At 42.5% G+C, this 20,660-nt stretch overlaps 1 protein-coding gene across 5 annotated transcripts in view; it reads right to left on the reverse strand.

Annotated features, from left to right (window-relative positions):
• Positions 1-8,012: 8,012 nt before the first annotated feature.
• Positions 8,013-20,660, reverse strand: part of LOC135554375 (RNA binding protein fox-1 homolog 3-like) — a 460,460-nt gene continuing 447,812 nt past the window's right edge. For 4 of the 5 annotated variants that reach the window (XM_064986656.1, XM_064986653.1, XM_064986657.1 and 1 more), the window contains one exon: positions 15,275-18,816. In XM_064986656.1, the coding sequence (XP_064842728.1) occupies positions 18,772-18,816 (45 nt within the window). In that variant the 3' untranslated portion in view covers positions 15,275-18,771. Of the gene's footprint in view, positions 11,638-15,274; positions 18,817-20,660 lie in introns of those variants that run through there. The other variant, XM_064986655.1, reaches the window with a different exon arrangement.

Raw genomic sequence — 20,660 nt, forward strand, 5'->3', positions numbered from 1 at the left:
TCACTATTCATCCAACCCACCAGTACATTTCCAGCAGAAGCTTACCACTTTGCATAGCAGCGTCATGTGCAAATGGGTGTTAGCTCTAGAAGGGCTATCTACGTGTGCATCCAGAATATGTCTCTGGGTAACAAGCACACATGGAATTCTCATGCTAGAAATCCAACTGTTCTCCCTCCATAACTAATTTCTATAGGGGCAGCAGAGAATAGCAGAGAACCAGTAGGAGAGCTAGAGAGAGTTACCCGCTCTTAAACCCGCATGAATGTCCAGACCCACTATTACTAGTCTGTTCAACCTCTCTTTCATATCTTCTGAGATTCCCAAAGATTGGAAAGCGGCCGCGGTCATCCCCCTCTTCAAAGGGGGAGACACTCTAGACCCAAACTGTTTCAGACCTATATCCATCCTGGCCTGCCTTTCGAAGGTCTTCGAAAGCCAAGTGAACAAACAGATCACCGACAATTTCGAATCTCACCGTACCTTCTCCGCTATGCAATCCGGTTTCCGAGCTGGTCACGCATGCACCTCAGCCACGCTCAAGGTCCTAAACGATATCATAACCTCCATCATTAAAAGACAGTACTGTGCAGCCGTCTTCATCGACCTGGACAAGGCTTTCGACTCTGTCAATCACCACATTCTTATCAGCAGACTCAACAGCCTTGGTTTCTCAAATTAAACTCTGTGTTGTTGTTTGTGTCGCACTGCTTTGCTTTATCTTGGCCAGGTCACAGTTGTAAATGAGAACTCGTTCTCAACTGGCCTACCTGGTGAAATAAATGTGAAATTTAAAAAAAAGTAAATAAATGAAGTTACTATATATTCATTGCTAGCATGCATTCCTGGTGAACAAAGATAATGATAGTGTATTGGTATGATCTAGATATATGCATCCAATCTTAATACAAATGTGTTACAATGTTGTTACTATCGTAAATGCAGTGAAGAACAACATAACCCCGTTAGAATTCCAACCAAGTACCATGTACAGTATTATGAAGGTGTCCTGTCTCATTGAGGACACTCTCTGTAGGAGACCATCACTTGTTAGCACCTGCCTGACATACACAGTCAGTGTGACAGGCAGGTGCTAACAAGTGATGGTCTCCTACAGAGAGTGTCCTCAATGAGACAGGACACCTTCATAATACTGTACATGGTACTTGGTTGGAATTCTAACGGGGTTATGTTGTTCTTCACTGCATTTACGATAGTAACAACATTGTAACACATTTCAGTGCTGTGGTGTCCCTATGACTTCACACACATGCCGAGACTGAGAAGTGTGTCCTCAGCACCAGTCTGAGAGCCTCGTCTCAACACCAACGTGTCAGCGCCCTCTAAAGGCCAGCAGGGAGAATGCAACACTGAACCGTTCCTCTAACAACTGAACAAATTTGTTTACACATGATATAAAATGGAGTGGACACAGTATATAAAGTAGTCTAAAAATAAAAAGCTCAAGTCAAAAGGTTGGCCTATCACTTCAGACTCCTATAAGAGTGGCCCTAGCGCTCCACCTGGCCAGTGCTTGGCTCAGATGACATGCAGGAGGAAGTGCCAAGCCAGTGCTGTAATCCACAGGGTGAATAAAAAATGGATTTAGCTGGAACCGAGGGCCTTTAAACTGACTACAGCTCAGAGACAGAATCGTACATATTAATCACCTCAGTCATTACATATACTGTACATCCAGATATACACTAAATAGACTGGAACGGTAACTAACAATGTCTGTACCACAAATCAGTCTATGCACAACATATTCATATTCTGATTTCAGCACAGATGTGGGTCTATGTTATAACTCTAGGCTGGAAGATAATATGGAAAGATAAGCTTTGGACACAATGATTTTGGAGAGCCTTTTTCCTGGCGCCAAGCTCTCTCTCTCCTGTCCTCCAACAGACGGTCGCAGCGAAGCCACACTCGAAATCCGGTGTGCAGATGGACACCAGTGCCAGATCTAATCCTGAGCCGCTTGGCACTGGGGGTAGAGAGAGAGAGAGAGAGAGAGAGAGAGAGAGAGAGAGAGAGAGAGAGAGAGAGAGAGAGAGAGAGAGAGAGAGAGAGAGAGAGAGAGAGAGAGAGAGAGAGAGAGAGAGAGAGAGAGAGAGAGAGAGAGAGAGAGAGAGAGAGAGAGAGTGGGGGGTGTTGGGAAGAAGGAAACAGTACTGGACATTTGGTTAGGCGGTGCAAATTGAATCTGTTCCCTCACCCTCATTCTGTTCGCAGCATAAGCAGCTGGGCCCTATAGCTCCCTGTACTGAGCCCATGCAGCATCCAGACTGACGCTAGCAGATTGCTTGGCTTTTATTATTTTCCGACCCTTAATTACGTGGCCAAAACACTAAACGTCTGGTAAACTCTCTTTTCCATTCGCTTCAAAGTATGCAATTCCCTCTACTCTAGCTCTCCTTCAAAGAGTGACCTCGTCCTGTCTGCAGCCCAGGAAAGGAGGAAAGGAGGAGAGAGGACGGGGGTTATCACAGAGCCCTCCATCACTCCCAGCAACACGTTCTCCTGTTCAATCCCTCATCAGCCACTCATGAACGAGGGGCACCATGCCAGAGACATGGCACTCCTTGCACTCAGTCACATTGACATTGCGGACGATTTTCTTTAACATCATTGACATTGCAGACGATTTTCTTTAACATCAGCACACTTCCTCTTCCTCCTCTCTCTTTCTCGCTGTCTCTCTCTCTCTCTCTCTTTCTCGCTGTCAATCTCTCTCTCTCTCTCTCTCTCTCTCTCTCTCTCTCATTCCTCCCTCCCTCTCTCGGTCCAGTGGCTGAGGGAGAAGGCCTGTCCTGTGCCAAGGCAGGCAGTGTTCTAATGCATGCCTCTCGGAGCACCTAATTTCCCACCTGACCCTGCCACTACCCATAAAGCACTGGGTCACCAGCCGCCCACTCACCTCATCACACAAACTGTGTCAGCACAGGGCACCAGGGTCCTTTATTGTCCAGGCCAGCACTTTTGTTTCCATTTGTAGCGGGAGTCTTTTCAGCGATTCTTATCATTATTTCCCGTAATAGGTAGATGGAGGGTGGATGTATTTCAATGACACTGAATCCCGGGGCTAACGACAGCAACTTTAAAATATTGTAATTGTTATTAAGCCCAAATCATATTAAGCCGTTCAGCTGGAGATTGGCTCAGCCACTCTTGCCTTTGTAGTTCACGTCTGAAGGGTGCACACTTTTCTGACGTGGCTGAAACAGAGACAACAAAATATACATAGTGTTTCATCCCGGTTTGCAGCCCTGTGTGTTAAAGAGTGGTGCAGGACATTCAGTCATGTCGTTTGTATGAACTCTGTGGGTCAAATTCAATCAAGCATCCCTTAAAGCCATCTTTATCTCTCACTGGCTCTATACCTCCCTGTTGGAGGTCACACTCAAGCTCGATCATCCATTCACCTACTCTGCATCTCACAAAGACACGGCGGTTGGAACCAAAAATCTCAAATTTGAACTCATCAGACCAAAGGACAGATTTCCACAGGTCTAATGTCCATTGCTCGTGTTTCTTGGCCCAAGCAAGTCTCTTCTTCTTATTGGTGTCCTTTAGTAGTGGTTTATCTGCAGCAATTTGACCATGAAGGCCTGATTCACTCTCCTCTGAACAGTTGATGTTGAGATGTGTCTTTTACTTGAACTCTCTGAAGCATTTATTTGGGCTGCAATTTCTGAGGCTGGTAACTCTAATGAACTTATACTCTGCAGCAGAGGTAACTCAGTCCTCATGAGAGCCAGTTTCATCATAGCACTTGATGGTTTTTGCGACTGCATTTGAAGAAACTTTTTAAGTTCTTGACAATTTCCGAATTGACTGACTTTCATGTTTTAAAGTAATGATGGACTGTCGTTTCTCTTTGCTTATTTGAGCTGTTCTTGCCATAATATGGAACTGGGTCTTTTACCAAATAGAGCTATCTTCTGTATACCACCCTAGCTTATCACAACACAACTGATTGACCTAAACGCATTGAGAAGGAAAGAAATTCCACAAATTAACTTTTTAGAAGGCACACCTGTTAATTGAAATGCATTCCAGGAGACTAACTCATGAAGCTGGTTGAGAGAATGCCAATAGTGTGCAAAGCTGTCATCAAGGCAAAGGGTGGCTATTTTGAAGAAGAATGGTTTAACACTTTTTTGGTTACTACATGATTCCATATGTGTTATTTAGTAGTTTTGATGTCTTCAGTATTATTCTACAATGTACAAAAAGAGTAAAACTTTTGACTGGTACTGTATGTCAATATCACACAATGACGAATACATTACTTCATAGAAGCCTGAAGGTGGTCTTGTTGGTTTGGCTTGGTGTTTCATTGTGTATGCATGATTGGATCACATCCTCAGTAGATTAAAACCGCAAAGCATGAAATTACAGTCAGAGAGAAGCAGAGGGATTTCTTGCTACAGAGCAGCATAGACAGACCAGTGAGATAAGAGTGGGTAAAGTACTGAGTATTGGGACTTGGGAAATCTGCTGACATCACAGTGGCTGCAAATGGATGCTCTTCTGTGTAAGTTACAAAAACTATTCTCCCGATACCTCTTCTTTCCTGATTGTGTGCTAATCATTCACCAAGAGCCATCAAACTCAACGCTGGACCCCGAAGCCAGTGCCATTGTGTCTCTTCATTGTTCCTCTCTAATCAGGGACTGATTTATACCTGGGACACCAGGTGGGTGCAATTAATGATCAGGTAGAACAGAAAACCAGCAGGCTCCGTACCTCGTAGGGTCAGAGTTGAATAGCTGTGACCTTGAGCAACAACTGCTGATGAGGTGAGTTTAGAGAGGGATAGGATGCCCTCTCCTGGACAGAGCCAAACATACTACATGGGTGAGGTGATGTGAGATAACACATAACAGCATTGATTACATACCAACATAACATTGATTACATAACAACATAACATTGATTACATAACAGCATTGATAATACATAACAGCATTGATCAAATAGTTTGAATATCCTTGTTTTTCACCACTCGCCCCTATGTGGTAGGTGTAGAAAGTTGTGTGCTGTACATCATTACATCCTGTGCTAATCTCAAAAGGACTTCCAGCCAGGTAACGATGTGAAGCTACATCCATACTGTAGCACCAGCACCAGTAGCACCAGTAGTAGCAGCAGTGTCGAGACCAGATGGCTGAGTGGTGATCTGATGGATGAAGTATCTACTGCTCCAGACACCCTGCCTGATGGTCCCGTCCTCCTCTCTCTCTCTCTCTCTCTCTCTCTCTCTCTCTCTCTCTCTCTCTGAGCCCTGGCCACAGGGATACAGGACCACAGGTACAGTATAGAGCAATGCAACTCATCTGTCCACAAAAACACAGACTACAAGTATAGCTGTGCAAGGCTGGCTAGTATTCACACATCAGTTAAAGCAACGAAAAGGTTGCAACAAGGCTTGGTCTATTAAATCCTGCTGACATCAGGCACACACTGCACACTGATATGTGAATGATCAATGAATATATTAATAGTGTTTCATCGTTGTCTCTGTTCACGCCATGTTCACATCAACTGGGTTTAAGCAGATCACTACGTATATTCACCATCGATCCATGGGATTGGAGAGATGGTGTATGATGGAGTGTTACGCAGGCTCTACTAAAATGTGATCTGGTCTATGGTTTACAATAAAGGGCTTTGAATAGATACACACCTGGTATTTCACGTTGAGTGTCACAGTCAAATCAAAAGTAGCATGTGGTCATTCAGTACTACAAAATGCAACACCATATTGAAAACATGATTACCAGAAAAATTGAACCGCTTTCATTTAAACTCTTAAACTCTATTAAAGTTAAAGATTTGTTGTTCATTAGATAATATTAGATAATAATATCTATTTTTTTAATATATCAAAGTTGATTATAACGCTTCATTAAAGTGGTACAATTTGAAGTATTTGTAGTAGATGTAGATGTTTTATATAGAAGTAGATGTTTTATATGGCTTATTATATTTGTATTTAAATACTTCAAATTGTACCTCTTCAATAAAGAGTTTGTTAATGCCTTTTTAATATTACAGTAAATATAGGCATAATTAGTTACCTACTTGTTACCTACATGTTAATTAAGAAGTGAACTGTTCAAAATGTTCTAGAATCTCTAGGGTCCTAAATAAGAAGGGACAGGTTTCAATCTTTACAGCAGATCTCCATATCTAATCCTACTGTGTTCCATTTGTCCAGCACACAGCACCTCAGGCAGCCCTTCTACCAGGCACTGGAGGCTGCTGCTCTTTGTTATATATGCCATGGCTTGATGTATAGGGTCTTTTAGCCCCCGGTTTGGCTCAAATCCGAGGGCCCATTTGTACAGATGGGCTTTTACCTGGGCCATTTGAGCAAAGTACCCACCCCATAAAGCCAAAGTGCCTCATTGCTTCATAATTGTGTGATTATGGTCATTTCGAGGTGACAGGTGACAGATTATATTTTAGTCCAACAGAGGCTTTTATCATTTTTTATCTTCTCGCTTGACCTTAATCAACCACGGGATGTTTGAACAAAGCCCAAAGACAATATTTCAGATAAAAGGTGTGAATGGTGAGATCACACAACTGGTGATGGGGGAGCCTATTGTATTAAAGGACGTATGGCCTATTTAGAAACAAGTGACAAAACATGTAATGGCGTTATACAGCTGAGTAATACTAACACGTAGTGGCTCGTATGTTAATGTAATGTAACCTGTACTAGGCTATGGTGCCACCAAGTGGGGGAACCTTGATATTACAATCTGTAAAGCGGATGGATAAACCATTACATCACATTTACCATCAAAAAACAGGGCTCTGATGCTTTTTGATTCCCATTTTACAAACCAATTAAATCTAAAGATACTGCTAAATGAATACAATATAAATCCAATTTGATGATGTCATCCAAACTTCCCCTAATAAGCATTCATGTGTTTCCTCTTCCTGTTCTTCTAAATCAGTTATTCATAACTGCCAAAATAAAGGAAACACCTACATAAAGTGTCTTATTAGGGTGCTGGGCCACCATGTGCCACCAGGACAGCTTCAATGCACCTTGACATAGATTCTATTCTAAGTGTCTGGAATTCTATTGGAGGGATGTGACACCATTCTTCCACGAGAAATTGCATTATTTGGTGTTTTGTTGATGATGGTGGAAAACACTGTCTCAGGCACCACTCCAGAAGCAGAATCTCCCATGTTCAACTGGGTTGAGATCTGGTGACTGAGCCACAGATACACACACACACACACACATGCACACGCATACACGAAAACACACATACACTTTTTCAAGCCATGGTAGCCAAAATAATGGGCAACTGCGCCTTTTTATACATGACCATAAACATAATAGGATGTTTTAATTGCTTAATTAACTGAGGAACCACATCTGTGGGGAAGCAGCTGCTTTCAATATTCGTTGTATCCTTCATTAACTCAAGTGCATTTCTTTATTTTGGCAATTACTTGTAGATCACTTACCATAATAAATGGAAGCATATATGCAGCGTTCACGTGCTCGTCAAAACTAGGAAAACGCAGAAATGTTCGACTTGCTAACTGGTTGAATGTGGCACATGTATAACTATACTGAACAAAGATATGAAGGCAACATGCAATCATTTCAGCGATTTTACTGAGTTACAGTCCATATAAGGAAATCAGTCAATTGAAATAAATTCATTAAGGGCCTAATCTATGGATTTCACATGACTGAGCAGGGGTGTTGCCATGGGCATAGGCCCAACCAGGCCCATCCATTGGGGATCCAGCCCCCCCCCCCGTGGTGTAAAACAAATGGGCTTAGGAGTTGTGCCCCTCTTCCCTCTTCCACATCTCCCCCAGCTCTCGGTGTCATTGTGATGTCCCATCAAGGGATGTTCTGTCCTTAGGGAGTCCACACACACTACACACACTACACACACTGCTACAGTAACTCATCTTCCTCTACACTGTAACACTCAGGCCAAAAATACACTACCTTTTGGTTGAAGTAGACAAGTTTATTCATGATAATAATGATGATGATGAGGATGATGATAATATTAATAATTAGTCATAATTATAATAACGTTAATGTCATAATAAATAGAACTCTTAATCTGAAGCACATAAGAGAAGCATACAGAAAGAGAAAAAAAGAAACACAAAGTTTAGAATACAGAGCCAGAGGAGAGGGGACTTTTAGAGACTTTTACCTTTCAATATATCCATTGAATTTTTTAACATTTTTGAACTTTATTTAACTGGAACATTTACAAAAAGGAGAAAGAGATATATTTAAAAAATCCTTATAAATAAATGTGTCATTATAGAACAAAATACAAGATTTTGGGAGTCAGAGGGGAGGGGGGATATTATGTACAGTAGGTTCAGGAATACAAAAGGGACGGTAGACTCACACAGTAGAACGGGGGGGGGGGGGTGGTACAGTAGTAACTCTCTCTCAGAGGGATATCCTGCTCATGTCACAGCTCAAGCCATTGTGCTCAGGGCTCAGGAAGATAAGGACTGGTACTTGCAGTCTACACAGAGATCAGGAGGGCGGCCTACTGCCTGCCAGCCTGCCTGACATCCCACCTGCTGTTTCTTCACACTCACACTTCATCTGAAACTGACTGGGAGTTAGTTAGCCACATACACTATGTGACTCTCACAATCAAATGTACATCTATACACTAAACCTGCTTATGATCATTGCCTTCCTCAACAGGACCTGTTACTTAATGTGATGATGAATATGCATGTTATTTCCATAGGGATGTCTGTAATATAGCTGAGAGAAATTAGTTGGGGCCTTGCAGGGCCGAAGTAGTTGGGGCCCTGCAGGGCCGAAGTAGTTGGGGCCCCTGCAGGGCCAGAGTAGTTGGGGCCCTGCAGGGTCAGAGTAGTTGGGGCCCTGCAGGGTCAGAGTAGTTGGGGCTCTGCAGGTCCAGAGTAGTTGGGGCCCTGCAGGGCCAGAGTAGTTGGGGCCCTGCAGGGCCAGAGTAGTTGTGAATGACTCTCTGGAGCACGAGTTATCTGTTGGCAATCAGCAAGTTGTTAAGCAGTTCTGTAGCATATTTCTAGGCCAAAACGTGTGTCTGTGATTCTCTGTATTTGAGTGTGTGTTCATGTGTGTTTGTTTAAAGATGCATTATGAAGGTTTCATATAATTTCAGCCAGACGTTTTTCTGTCCCCAAAAACTGTGCACAATTGTGTACAACGTCATCCATTTTTTCTTGCAAAAAGAATGTGCATGATATGTTTTACGAAATCCAATTCATACAGCATGTTACGAATTTGTAAGTGCTTAAGATCCTGTCCAATCTCTTTAAGTGCAGGGGGAGGGGAAGATCAGTTCACACAATCACCATCACGCTTTCAGTCATATAACACATGATCACATGTTACAGTATATCAGGGGTATAGCTTGTAGGAGGGTGCCCCTTATCTACCCCCTCTACTCCCTGACACCACCACAGCCCATATAATAGATATGTATATATATATATATATATTTATATACAGAAAAAGAATACATACTTGTTGGACACCCTAGACATTAAAATACATTCAAGAACTGAACCAACATTCTTGTTTAAACACATGTTTACAGTGACTCTCCTGATATAAAGTAAGGTTGCTTCAACAAATTAAAACGTTTTTTTCTTCTTTAAAAGTTTTCAGTGCTGCAAATCACACAAATAAATATTCTCAGAATACATTGACAAAACAACATTGTAATTGACATGTTTCAGCCCTCATTCCTTTATTACCATTGGATGGGCACTAGTTCTATAATGTTTATCAAGCGACATAGTCCATATGCCTTAGGCTTGTGTTTTGGTTATGCACCTGCTGATGTATTACAATTAGATTATTCGATTATAATTCAATTGTTACATGGACATTGATGAATAATTCTCTTCTCTGGAAACGTGCGTCGTTAGTTAAATGCACCCTGGCTTGTTGGTCTGTCTGTTTGAGATACTTTGTCCACTGGTGCAGATAGAGACACAAAGGCTTGGGCTTTGACCCTGGCAGGTGAGGAAAGTCAGGGACTAACGCGTCAAACTCTCGTTCTCTCGTCGTGAATCAGAGACCTCTGCTGGGGCTTGGAGAGGAAAGTGAGCTGGGGGAGGAACTTCTCATTTCTCTACTGGCTTACCCACAGACAAGTAGACCAGTGACAGTACTGCCCATGGAGAGTGGACCAGTGATGCTGCCAGGAGGAAGTGGAGTCATGACGACAGTACCCACAGACAAGTAGACCAGTGACAGTACTGCCCATGGAGAGTGGACCAGTGGTGCTGCCAGGAGGAAGTGGAGTCATGACGACAGTACCCACAGACAAGTAGACCAGTGACAGTACTGCCCATGGAGAGTGGACCAGTGGTGCTGCCAGGAGGAAGTGGAGTCATGACGACAGTACCCACAGGGAAGTAGACCAGTGACAGTACTGCCCATGGAGAGTGGACCAGTGGTGCTGCCAGGAGGAAGTGGAGTCATGACGACAGTACCCACAGGGAAGTAGACCAGTGACAGTACTGCCCATGGAGAGTGGACCAGTGGTGCTGCCAGGAGGAAGTGGAGTCATGACGACAGTATCCACAGGGAAGTAGACCAGTGACAGTACTGCCCATGGAGAGTGGACCAGTGGTACTTCCAGGAGGAAGTGGAGTCATGACGACAGTATCCACAGGGAAGTAGACCAGTGACAGTACTGCCCATGGAGAGTGGACCAGTGGTGCTGCCAGGAGGAAGTGGAGTCATGACGACAGTATCCACGGGGAAGTAAACCAGTGACAGTACTGCCCATGGAGAGTGGACCAGTGGTGCTGCCAGGAGGAAGTGGAGTCATGACGACAGTATCCACAGGGAAGTAGAGAACAGCAGTGACTACCCATAGGAAGCTGGCCAGTGACACTGCAACAGGAAGTGGAACAGTGGAACAGTGGCACCAGCGCAAGGAAGGAAGCGAACCAGTGAGACCACGAAAAGACCGCACACAGAAAGTGTAACCATAGAGACCTCCAGCTGGAAGTTAACCATTGACTCCGACCCACAGAAAGTGGACCTGTAATACAATGCTTTTGCCCAGATGATTAACCCTCCTAGCCTGCCACTGTAACTATATATATATATATATATATATATATCACCTCCTCTTGTCTGTCAGTGACAGGAGTGGTGTGCCAGAGAGAACAGAACCGGCATCAAGGGCCAACTGTTCGTCTTCCTTACCAAAAACATAAAAACATATTTGTACATATATACTGTTTTATACACATTTTTACTTGTAAATCACAAGCTGTAAATCACAAAAGTATAGAAAAATAAAATGTGTTATAATAACAGGATGCTTTCTCTCTTTTTTCTCTCGTTGTCTTTCTCTTCTATCCGGCAAAGGTGGTCCCTGGAAACTGGCTCCGTCTGTAGCGCTTGTGGCTGGTTTTGACACCGCCGCGGCACCACTCCACACGCACGCCTCCCGTCCTTCCTCACCAGCCTCAGTAGAGGGACTCCTTCTCTTCTTCTCCTGTTGTTTCCTTAAAGCTAGTTCTCCTCTTCTCGTTGTTTTCATCTGTGATGTCCATCAATAGTGAGCACAGCGTTGCCTTTGTTATTTACTGGAGGTGAACAGGAAGAAGAGCAGGGAGACATGGGTAAATATGCAGAACATCTCTGATTGACACATATAGACAGACAACCTACTTGTGCATTTCACTACCTATAATCATAAAGTTTGTCGTGTTAAGTTTGCTGTGTTTCCTATTCCAAAAAACCTATTCAATATGATGATTCCATTCCAGAAACCAGTCAAATTCTTTGAATATGAACATTGAGAAAATGTATAGAATAAAAAGTACACTACTCTCACAAACGTTCCCCTCCATCTTTGTTAAAGCACTGCACCCCAGGGAGGGGGAAAGGTACACAATGTCAGGTTAAGACGGGCTGACGGATTCATGTCAAACCACCCGATTGAGAAGCATGCTTAAATCAACTGAAAGGGAAGCTTTTGAGGGAAAAAAAGAGAGCATTCTTTTTTCATGCCAGTCTTAAAGCCATACAGCACAAAAGTGTGCTTTAAAGAGTGTAGGCCAAAGTAAATGCTACTTTGCTCCACAGAATAGAGGGCCATTATCAATCTACTGGAGTTTACTGAGAGAGTCATACTGAGGCCTATAGCAGTAGTGGAGAGAGGGAGAGAGGGAGGCGAGAGAGGGAGGAGAGAGAGGAGAGGGATGAGAGAGAGGGAGAGAGGGAGGAGAGAGACAAGTGTCCTGGGACCCTTGTCATGACAGTCTCTCCCTAATTCAGCAGCGCGCCGAGCGGTAGAAGAAAACGAGGCGAGGCTTACATTTTGACATGGCTTTGTAGTGCTTTTTCACACTTCCTCTGGAGAAGTAACAATTGAACGCGTGACATGCTAATCTCAGCCCAGAATGACTCTTTGTCTCTCTCTCTGTCTCTCTCTCTGTCTCTCCCTCCCCCTTCCCCTCTGTCTCTCCCTCCATCTCCCTCTGTCTCTCCCTCCCACTCTGTCTCTCCCTCCATCTCCCTCTGTTTCTCCCTCCATCTCCCTCTGTCTCTCCCTCCATCTCCCTCTGTCTCTCCATCTCCCTCTGTCTCTCCCTCCATCTCCCTCCGTCTCCCTCTGTCTCTACCTCCATCTCCCTCTGTCTCTCCATCCATCTCCCTCTGTCTCTCCCTCCATCTCCCTCTGTCTCTCCATCCATGGAGCAGCCTGCCTCATCTTCAGTCCTACGGAGGTCTCACTGGGGACTCTCTATACTAAAATATCCCCATCACTGTATCACTATATAGCAGAGCAGAGAGGGAACACAATAGCACCTGCACTACATATAGTGCTCCTCACTGACAGGCAGACCAGCATTGGAGGAGCTGCAGTGACAAATATATTAATCACTCATAGACAAGTCAATTCAGGGGAGGGTTGGGTCAGTGCTGTAGCAAGTGGCCACTGTCACTGAGGAAGTGCAATGCATTGCACTGTACCTAAATTGAACATCTACTTATCTATACAATGCTGGTTTAAATCTGTAGAAACATTGGGTTTCATTAAGCGTGAACAGGAATTGTAGAAGATTTCATTTGACTGTGCCTGATCAGGATTACAATCAACAAGCTGGCAACAGATTAAACATAGAGCTCCAATGACAAACAAAATGCTCTCAGAACTGCTTTATTCTGACACTCAAAACAATCAGAGGTTGCTTAGATATGTCACATATACTAACAACTAAGTCATTGATGAAAGAAGACAAAGTAAATGTAATATACTGTACCAATAAATCCAAAGCCAATTACTTACACCTTTCAGACAATATATACTTTTTTAGAAAGGACATACTGTACAACTCATAGAACAAGTTCAGCTGAATTGAAAAGACACAGATAAAACCACTATAATATACCACTGTAATATATGTGTATATATTTGTATATATTTTACAGGAAGTGAAACTGTTTTGCTTGTTTCCCTTTTTTCTACAAATCTTTTGGACAAAGACATGAAATAGTCAGCTTATCAAGGCTTACTGACTAGAATAGTAAATACATCATAATGAATTAACAAACTGTGCGTTCAATTTACACAAATAAACATGTTTAACTGTGAGCAGACTGTATATGACTGGGCTTGTGGTTTAACACCTTCATTGAGTGTTTTAATAACGTAGCTAGCTATGAAAAACAAATGTATATGGGATAGAGGATATTATAAAACTGGAAAACCTTTCAGCCTCTACACTATAGATACACATTTTTAATATTTAGCAAAATATAATAAGACACAATATATATTAGCTATTTATATGTTATATGAAGCCTGGATAATTTGACATTTTAACAGTGTAACAATGAATACATTGATTATAAAGGGTTGTACAGAGTTATAAAGAGTTGTATGGACATATTACAACTTTAACTGACAACACTCAAACCCATCCAAGTAAAAACATGACATCACTGCAATGTCCTCATGAATAAAACGGACCCCGAGTAACCCTGGAAGTAGAGGATGTAAATGAAAAGGTGTATTCTAGGACGACTTTCTTTTTTAACTGTGAAATGTAGCTGCTGGTAGACTGAGATCTGCACATTGCTATAGTGAAGATGTAGTGTAGGAATGGCCTGTTAGTGAAGCTAGAGATACAGTGATTGATAGTGGCTGATTAGCCTGCTCTAATTTGTGGTGGTGAGGCATGGCGGCTAACACCCCTCCTGGGCATTGATGTTCCTCTCATAGGAGCTAGCATCTTATCAGGCGGGTTCACGTGCAGACAGGAAATGAGTGGGTGCTTAAAGTGGAAGATTCTATTTTACTGTACAAGGTTTTACAAGGTTAGGTTATCAATGAGTTAGGACTTATAAAGTGATTTATTGAGGCAAAGAGTTGTCATGGAGAGAGATTTCAGGATGTCTAGACTAGAGGAAAGAAGTTGGCAAACCTCAAAAACACACAGCCAGTGAAAAACATGAATTACTATTCGTCACACTCTGGCCTCCAGTGTATTTGCTAAACGATAGCTTCAGAAGAGCAGCCTTCATTAAGATGTCTGCTCTCAGTCTCTGACACTGTGGCTTTCCTACTCAACTCATTTATGACTTCTCTGCACCCAAACTGAACAGGGGGATTCAAATAGTCTATTTCCTTTCAAGCGGATCAACTGGTACTATAGTAACTACTAAGTTTCTCTCTCCAATTAAGCTCAGTGTAGAAGTAGCCGTCTGCTAAATAGGATTTTGAAACAACAGCTGTAATGACGGGCATCATTAGGAATTGGTAGGCAGTGAGAGGGAGAATTCAAAGCTATGAGGTTCTCTTTGACCAAGGCAGAGGGGAGTATTTTCCTTGCCGTTCAGTGTATGCGTGTGGAGCTGTCTCTTTTATAATATATATATTTTGTGTGGAGCTGTCTCAAGCCTATGTGTTCAAACAGCAGACTTCCACTGCTTAAAACGTAGACGCTAATTGAGTTGAAGAAACAGTGGAACTTGGCTTCAGTGAGCCGTTGTTCTTGGGGGATTCTCTGTGTTAGTTCAACTGGCGCTCAGAGCAGCACTCAGTTTTTTACTGGCGCAATGATAGTAGATGGGGAGGAAAGTCATTTAAAATGGGTTGTGTCAACCCTACTATCCACGCACGCACGCACGCACGCACGCACACACGCACACACACACACACACACACACACACACACACACACACACACACACACACACACACACACACACACACACACACACACACACACACACACACACACACACACACACACACACACACACACACACAGAGTAATTTAATCAAAAACACCTACAAATACATTAATAACAATGTCTGAAGCTTTTTTGAATCATATAAAAGCCCCCATGGTAGGACCCTAAATACTGGTATATAAAAGGAAGAACAATGTTTTATGCTTTTCTTTGATCAAGTGATGATATATTATTTTGGTATACAACATTAATCTATATATCATGTTCAACATGTTGACTAAACATAACTGCTCGTATATGATGTCTTTATAAACATGGCACATCTTCAAAATGATCAAAATACACAAATAAACACTTGAGAGAATACATACGTAAATTATATCATTATACGAATAGTTGAGTAATTATAGATTTCCATACTTGTATTCGGATCTATATAGCATGTCTCTTGGCTTGATCTACTTACAAAATAGTTTCTTTGAAATGTTCCCATTTTCTGAAGAGTTCATATGGGGTAACTACTGAGTTGAAGACGTGTACTCGAGTACATTAACATGGTATGACAACACGCAGGTGTTATAATACATAAATGGAAGGAGTTTGGAACCACCGAGACTCTTCCTAGAGCTGTATGGAACAAGGTATTTTCTCCTGAAAGTGGAATATGATGTAATCATGTTCTCAGTCCATTTCTCTCCTCATAATGGAAAGTCTATAATCTCTCACTGTACCTGCTCTAGTAATTCAGCTCTTCCAGAGAGATTTAGGCAAAAGAAACCAATAAGGCAATGCTCTGTCATTGTAAAGTGGGGCAACCCACAGGTAGTGTTTAGTGGGTATGCTTGACTTATGCTAGTCATTTTGGGTGCTGGTACTGTTTATATTTAGGTGCAGGATCTCAAGCAGTAGAAAATCTGAGGTGCCGGTGCTCAGCTCTGGTAAGCTCAGCATTCTACTGATACAATTAGTTGTCAGATCAAATCACTTGTAGTGGTTTATCCTGAGGTACAGAATGCTTTGTGCAATACTGAAAAGTGAATAGTTATCAGGAATTGCACTACAGTACTTCATAGATGAATCGTAGTCTACTAAAAATAATTATTACCCACCTCTAAACGTCACATACAGTGCCTTCGGGAAGCATTCAGACAACTTGACTTTATGCTACAGCTTTATTCTAAAAATGATTAAATATATTTTTTTCTTCAGCGATCTACACAATATCCCATAATGACAAAGCGAAAAGAGGTTTTAGAAAGATTTGCAAATGTATTTAAAATAAAAAACAGAAATACCTTATTTACAAGTATTCAGACCCTTTGCTATGAGACTCGAAATTGAGCTCAGGTGCATCCTGTTTCCATTGAACATCCTTGAGATGTTTTTACAACTTGGAGTCCACCTGTGGTAAATTCAATTAACTGGACATGATTTGGAAAGCCATACACCTGTCTATATAAGGTCCCACAGCATGGCAGAGTAAAAACCAAGCCATGAGGTCAAAGGAATTGTCTGTAGAGCCAGGATTGTGTCGAGGCACAGATCTGGGGAAGGGTACCAAAACATTTCTGCAGCATTGAAGGTCCCCAAGAACACAGTGGCCTCCACCATTCTTAAATGAAAGACGTTTGGAACCACCAAGACTTCCTAGATCTGGCCGCCAATCTGAGCAATCGGGGGAAAAGGGCTTTGGTCAGGGAGGTGACCAAGAACCCGATGGTCACTCTAACAGAGCTCTAGAGTTCCTCTGTGGGGATGGGTGAATCTCCCAGAACGACAACCATCTCTGCAGCACTCCACCAATCAGGCCTTTGTGGTAGTGACCAGACGGAAGCCACTCCTCAGTAAAAGGCACATGACAGCCTGCTTGGAGTTTGCCAAAAGGCACCTGAAGACTCTCAGACCATGAGAAACAAAATTCTCTGGTCTGATGAAATCAAGATTGAACTTTTTGGCCTGAATGCCAAGCATCACATCTGGAGGAAACCTGGCACCATCACTTCGGTGAAGCATGGTGGTGGCAGCATCAGGCTGTGGGGATGTTTTTCAGCGGCAGGGACTGGGAGACTAGTCAGGATCGAGGCAAATATGAACGGAGCAAAGTACAGAGAGATCCTTGATGAAAACCTGCTCCAGAATGCTCAGGACCGTAGACTGGGGCGAAGGTTCACCTTCCAACAGGACAACAACCCTATGCACACAGCCAAGATAACCCAGAAGTGGCTTCGGGACAAGTCTCTGAATCTCCTCGAGTGGCCCAGCCAGAGATCGGACTTGAACCCGATCGAACATCTCTGGAGAGATCTGAAAATAGCTGAGCAGTAACGCTCCACATCTAACCTGACAGAGCTTGAGAGGATCTGCAGAGAGGAATGGGAGAAACTCCCCAAATACAGGTGTGCCAAGCTTGTAGCGTCATACCCAAGAAGACTCGAGGCTGTAATTGCTACCAAAGGTGCTTCAACAAAGTACTCTGTAAAGGGTCTGAATACTTATGTAAATGTGATATTTCTGTTTTATTTTACATAGATTTTCAAGAAAAAAAAAAAAAAACGTTTTTGCTTTGTCATTATGGGGTACTGTGTGTTGACTGATGAGGGGGGGAAACAATTTAATACATTTTAGAATAAGGCTGTAACGAAACAAAATGTGGAAAAAGTCAAGGGGTCTGAATATTTTCTGAATGCACTGTACACTTCAGTTAATTATACGTGAACATGCAAATCAGTGTGGAACAAATGTGAAATAAACAAAGACATTGAATTCTTCACAATCCTAAATCCTTCAGCCTAGAGTGCCATCACATTAGCAAGAGCTAGCCCAGTCTCAACCCCAGGTGAACTCTGACCCCTCACTGTGGCGCAATGGCCCTCACTCTGCATGCTGTCACACCACATCACTGTTAGGACTCAAGTGCATTAGGACACAACATTACAGAACAATCATACAGTTGACAGTGGCGTCTTGTGAAAGAAGAATTAGCAGGGCATGTGCATCGTCTTTGTTATTATTATAATTATATATTTCTAATGCTAATTGGAATACAATATTTTGTTTCCTGCTTGAATTTCATTGAATTCTAATTCAAGAATAGGCTAAATAACAATGTATCTAATGCCCCACTAGATTGTCATCCATCTGACGGTCACTGCAGAAACACACCCCTCTGATCATGCATCATGCGTACTACAGTAGGCTCACATTGGTTATGGTGACACAGCACCCATCTACAGCAGTCACATGTGCAGAACATAACTTCTCCCCAAAATCAATCCAAAGCACAAAATGAATACAAAACAAATCATAGGAGCAGACCAATGATGACATCAACAAGGTTGTAGAAATCGTCTGTAGCGGGAGGGCGGGTGTCAGGGGGAGGGGTCAGCATTGGTAACCTGGAAGCTTTTAGTTTGATTTCGCGCTCCACGAAGGATGAGGTGTTTGCTTGTTTGTTAATTGGTTTGATTTTTGTTTGTTGGGGGGTAATGTCTCTGTCTTTCTCTCTTTTCTTTCTGTTAGTAGGGAGTGAAGCGACTGTACCCTCCTCTGTATAGGCTAGCCTGCAACATCAAAGATGAAAAAGGACCAATCAGTATTAAGGTGGTGACAACTTGGTGGTTGAGTTCTGTTTTTTCCACAAATTTCCTTCCTTTATTGGTTTTGTTTAAACGTCTGTGTCTGAAGGACATGGGATTAAATAACATTTAATTGAGCTGGTTGAATCAAAGTAATAATAGTTATTGTTTATTAGAGAATGCAGAAGTTGGGTATGTGTGTGTTCTGAGGAGGGGCGGTCCAGGTGTTGGAGCTGGAGGATAAAGAACCTGGTAGTGATAAAGTATGAACTTAGTCTGAAATCATTTTGATATTTGTACCAGAGAGAAAAACCCTTTCCTAGATATCAATATTCTTCTTTTGGCTTGCCACATGGAGAAGTGGGCCCCGCCCTCAAATGCAGTTTCCATGCATTAATTACATTAATAAGCAACAAATTGGAAAATACTGTGCTTGTTTCATGCTTTTGACTGTAGGAAAACATTCCTCACGGAATGGCTTTCCAGGCTACAACAATGTCATAGATCCAACCAAAGCAAATTAAGTTCAAAGGAGTTTAATCATAATTCTCTTTCAAGTCCAACCATGGTGCCCACACCTTTCTGCATGTGTATTGCACCAGAGGATATTGCTCCCTAGGTCTACTGCCATACTCTGGATAACCAGGGCACACACACACACACAGACACACACGCACACACACACACACACACACACACACACACACACACACACACACAGACACAGACACAGACACAGACACACACACACACACACACACACACACACACACACACACACACACACACACACACACACACACACACGCACACACACACACACACACAATATCTCATGTACTCTGAGCAAGCCCCAAACCTTCAAAGGCTAATATCCCTTAATTTAAAGGAACCCTCTTGCTTGTATAAAATTTTCATCAGTATAAAAAAGCATTTGCAATTTCTTTGCACGCTGGAAATCAGCAAAGAGAATTTTCAGCAACCTCGGAGGAACTAATTATTGAAAGGTTTCTAAATGCAAAAATCGCTGCTCTCTCCACCATTAATCAAAGAGGACTAAAGAATTAGTAACCAAACCAATTTTTTTCTGAATCTATTTCATGGTGTGTCTCTGCACTGTAAGATCTGAACTCCTATTGTGTCAAGATGGTTTATTCACTACCAGGGTCTCGCACCTCACCAGCTTCCACCCCACCACAGTGATCCCCTCAACTTCCACCCCACCACAGTGATCCCCTCAACTTGCCCCACACACACAACCCAAGCTCAGACATGAAGGGCCAAATTCAGCCTGGCTAAGAAAGGGTGACTAAGAGTGGCAGAGAAAGGAAGGAAATTTGGAGGAAAAGAAGCACAATTTTTAATTAAGTAAATGAAGAGGAAAAAAATAAATGTCTTAATTAATGAAAGCTTTTAGCTAGCAGCTGCACCGGGGAACTGTACGCTGTTTTTTATGTTGTTGAAAAATCGTATGCATGCATGCCGGAATGGTACATTTAAGTCATTTGTCTGGCAGAGAGCGCTCGTCCCATCAACCTTGTGGACTGGAGGGGTGAGTGAGAGAACTCCCTCCCCCCATCCCTCTCTTTCTCTTCCATGTCCCACGGCACACTGCTGCATGCGTTTGATGGTCGTTAATCTTTCAAATTAGTCTATGAGCCCAGTCCCATGCCCTCATTCTAAAACAAAACATTGAGAAACTATCTCCCCATTATAGGATGGTCTTTTACTGATAATATTTTCATCTTTGATGTTAGCTGCAAAAGCTAGCTAAAAACAGACATTAACCATTCAACTTCACCCCTTTAAGTTTAGAGTTTGGCTGAAAT

Source organism: Oncorhynchus masou, chromosome 14, assembly GCF_036934945.1.
Source record: "Oncorhynchus masou masou isolate Uvic2021 chromosome 14, UVic_Omas_1.1, whole genome shotgun sequence".
Lineage (NCBI taxonomy): Eukaryota > Metazoa > Chordata > Actinopteri > Salmoniformes > Salmonidae > Oncorhynchus > Oncorhynchus masou.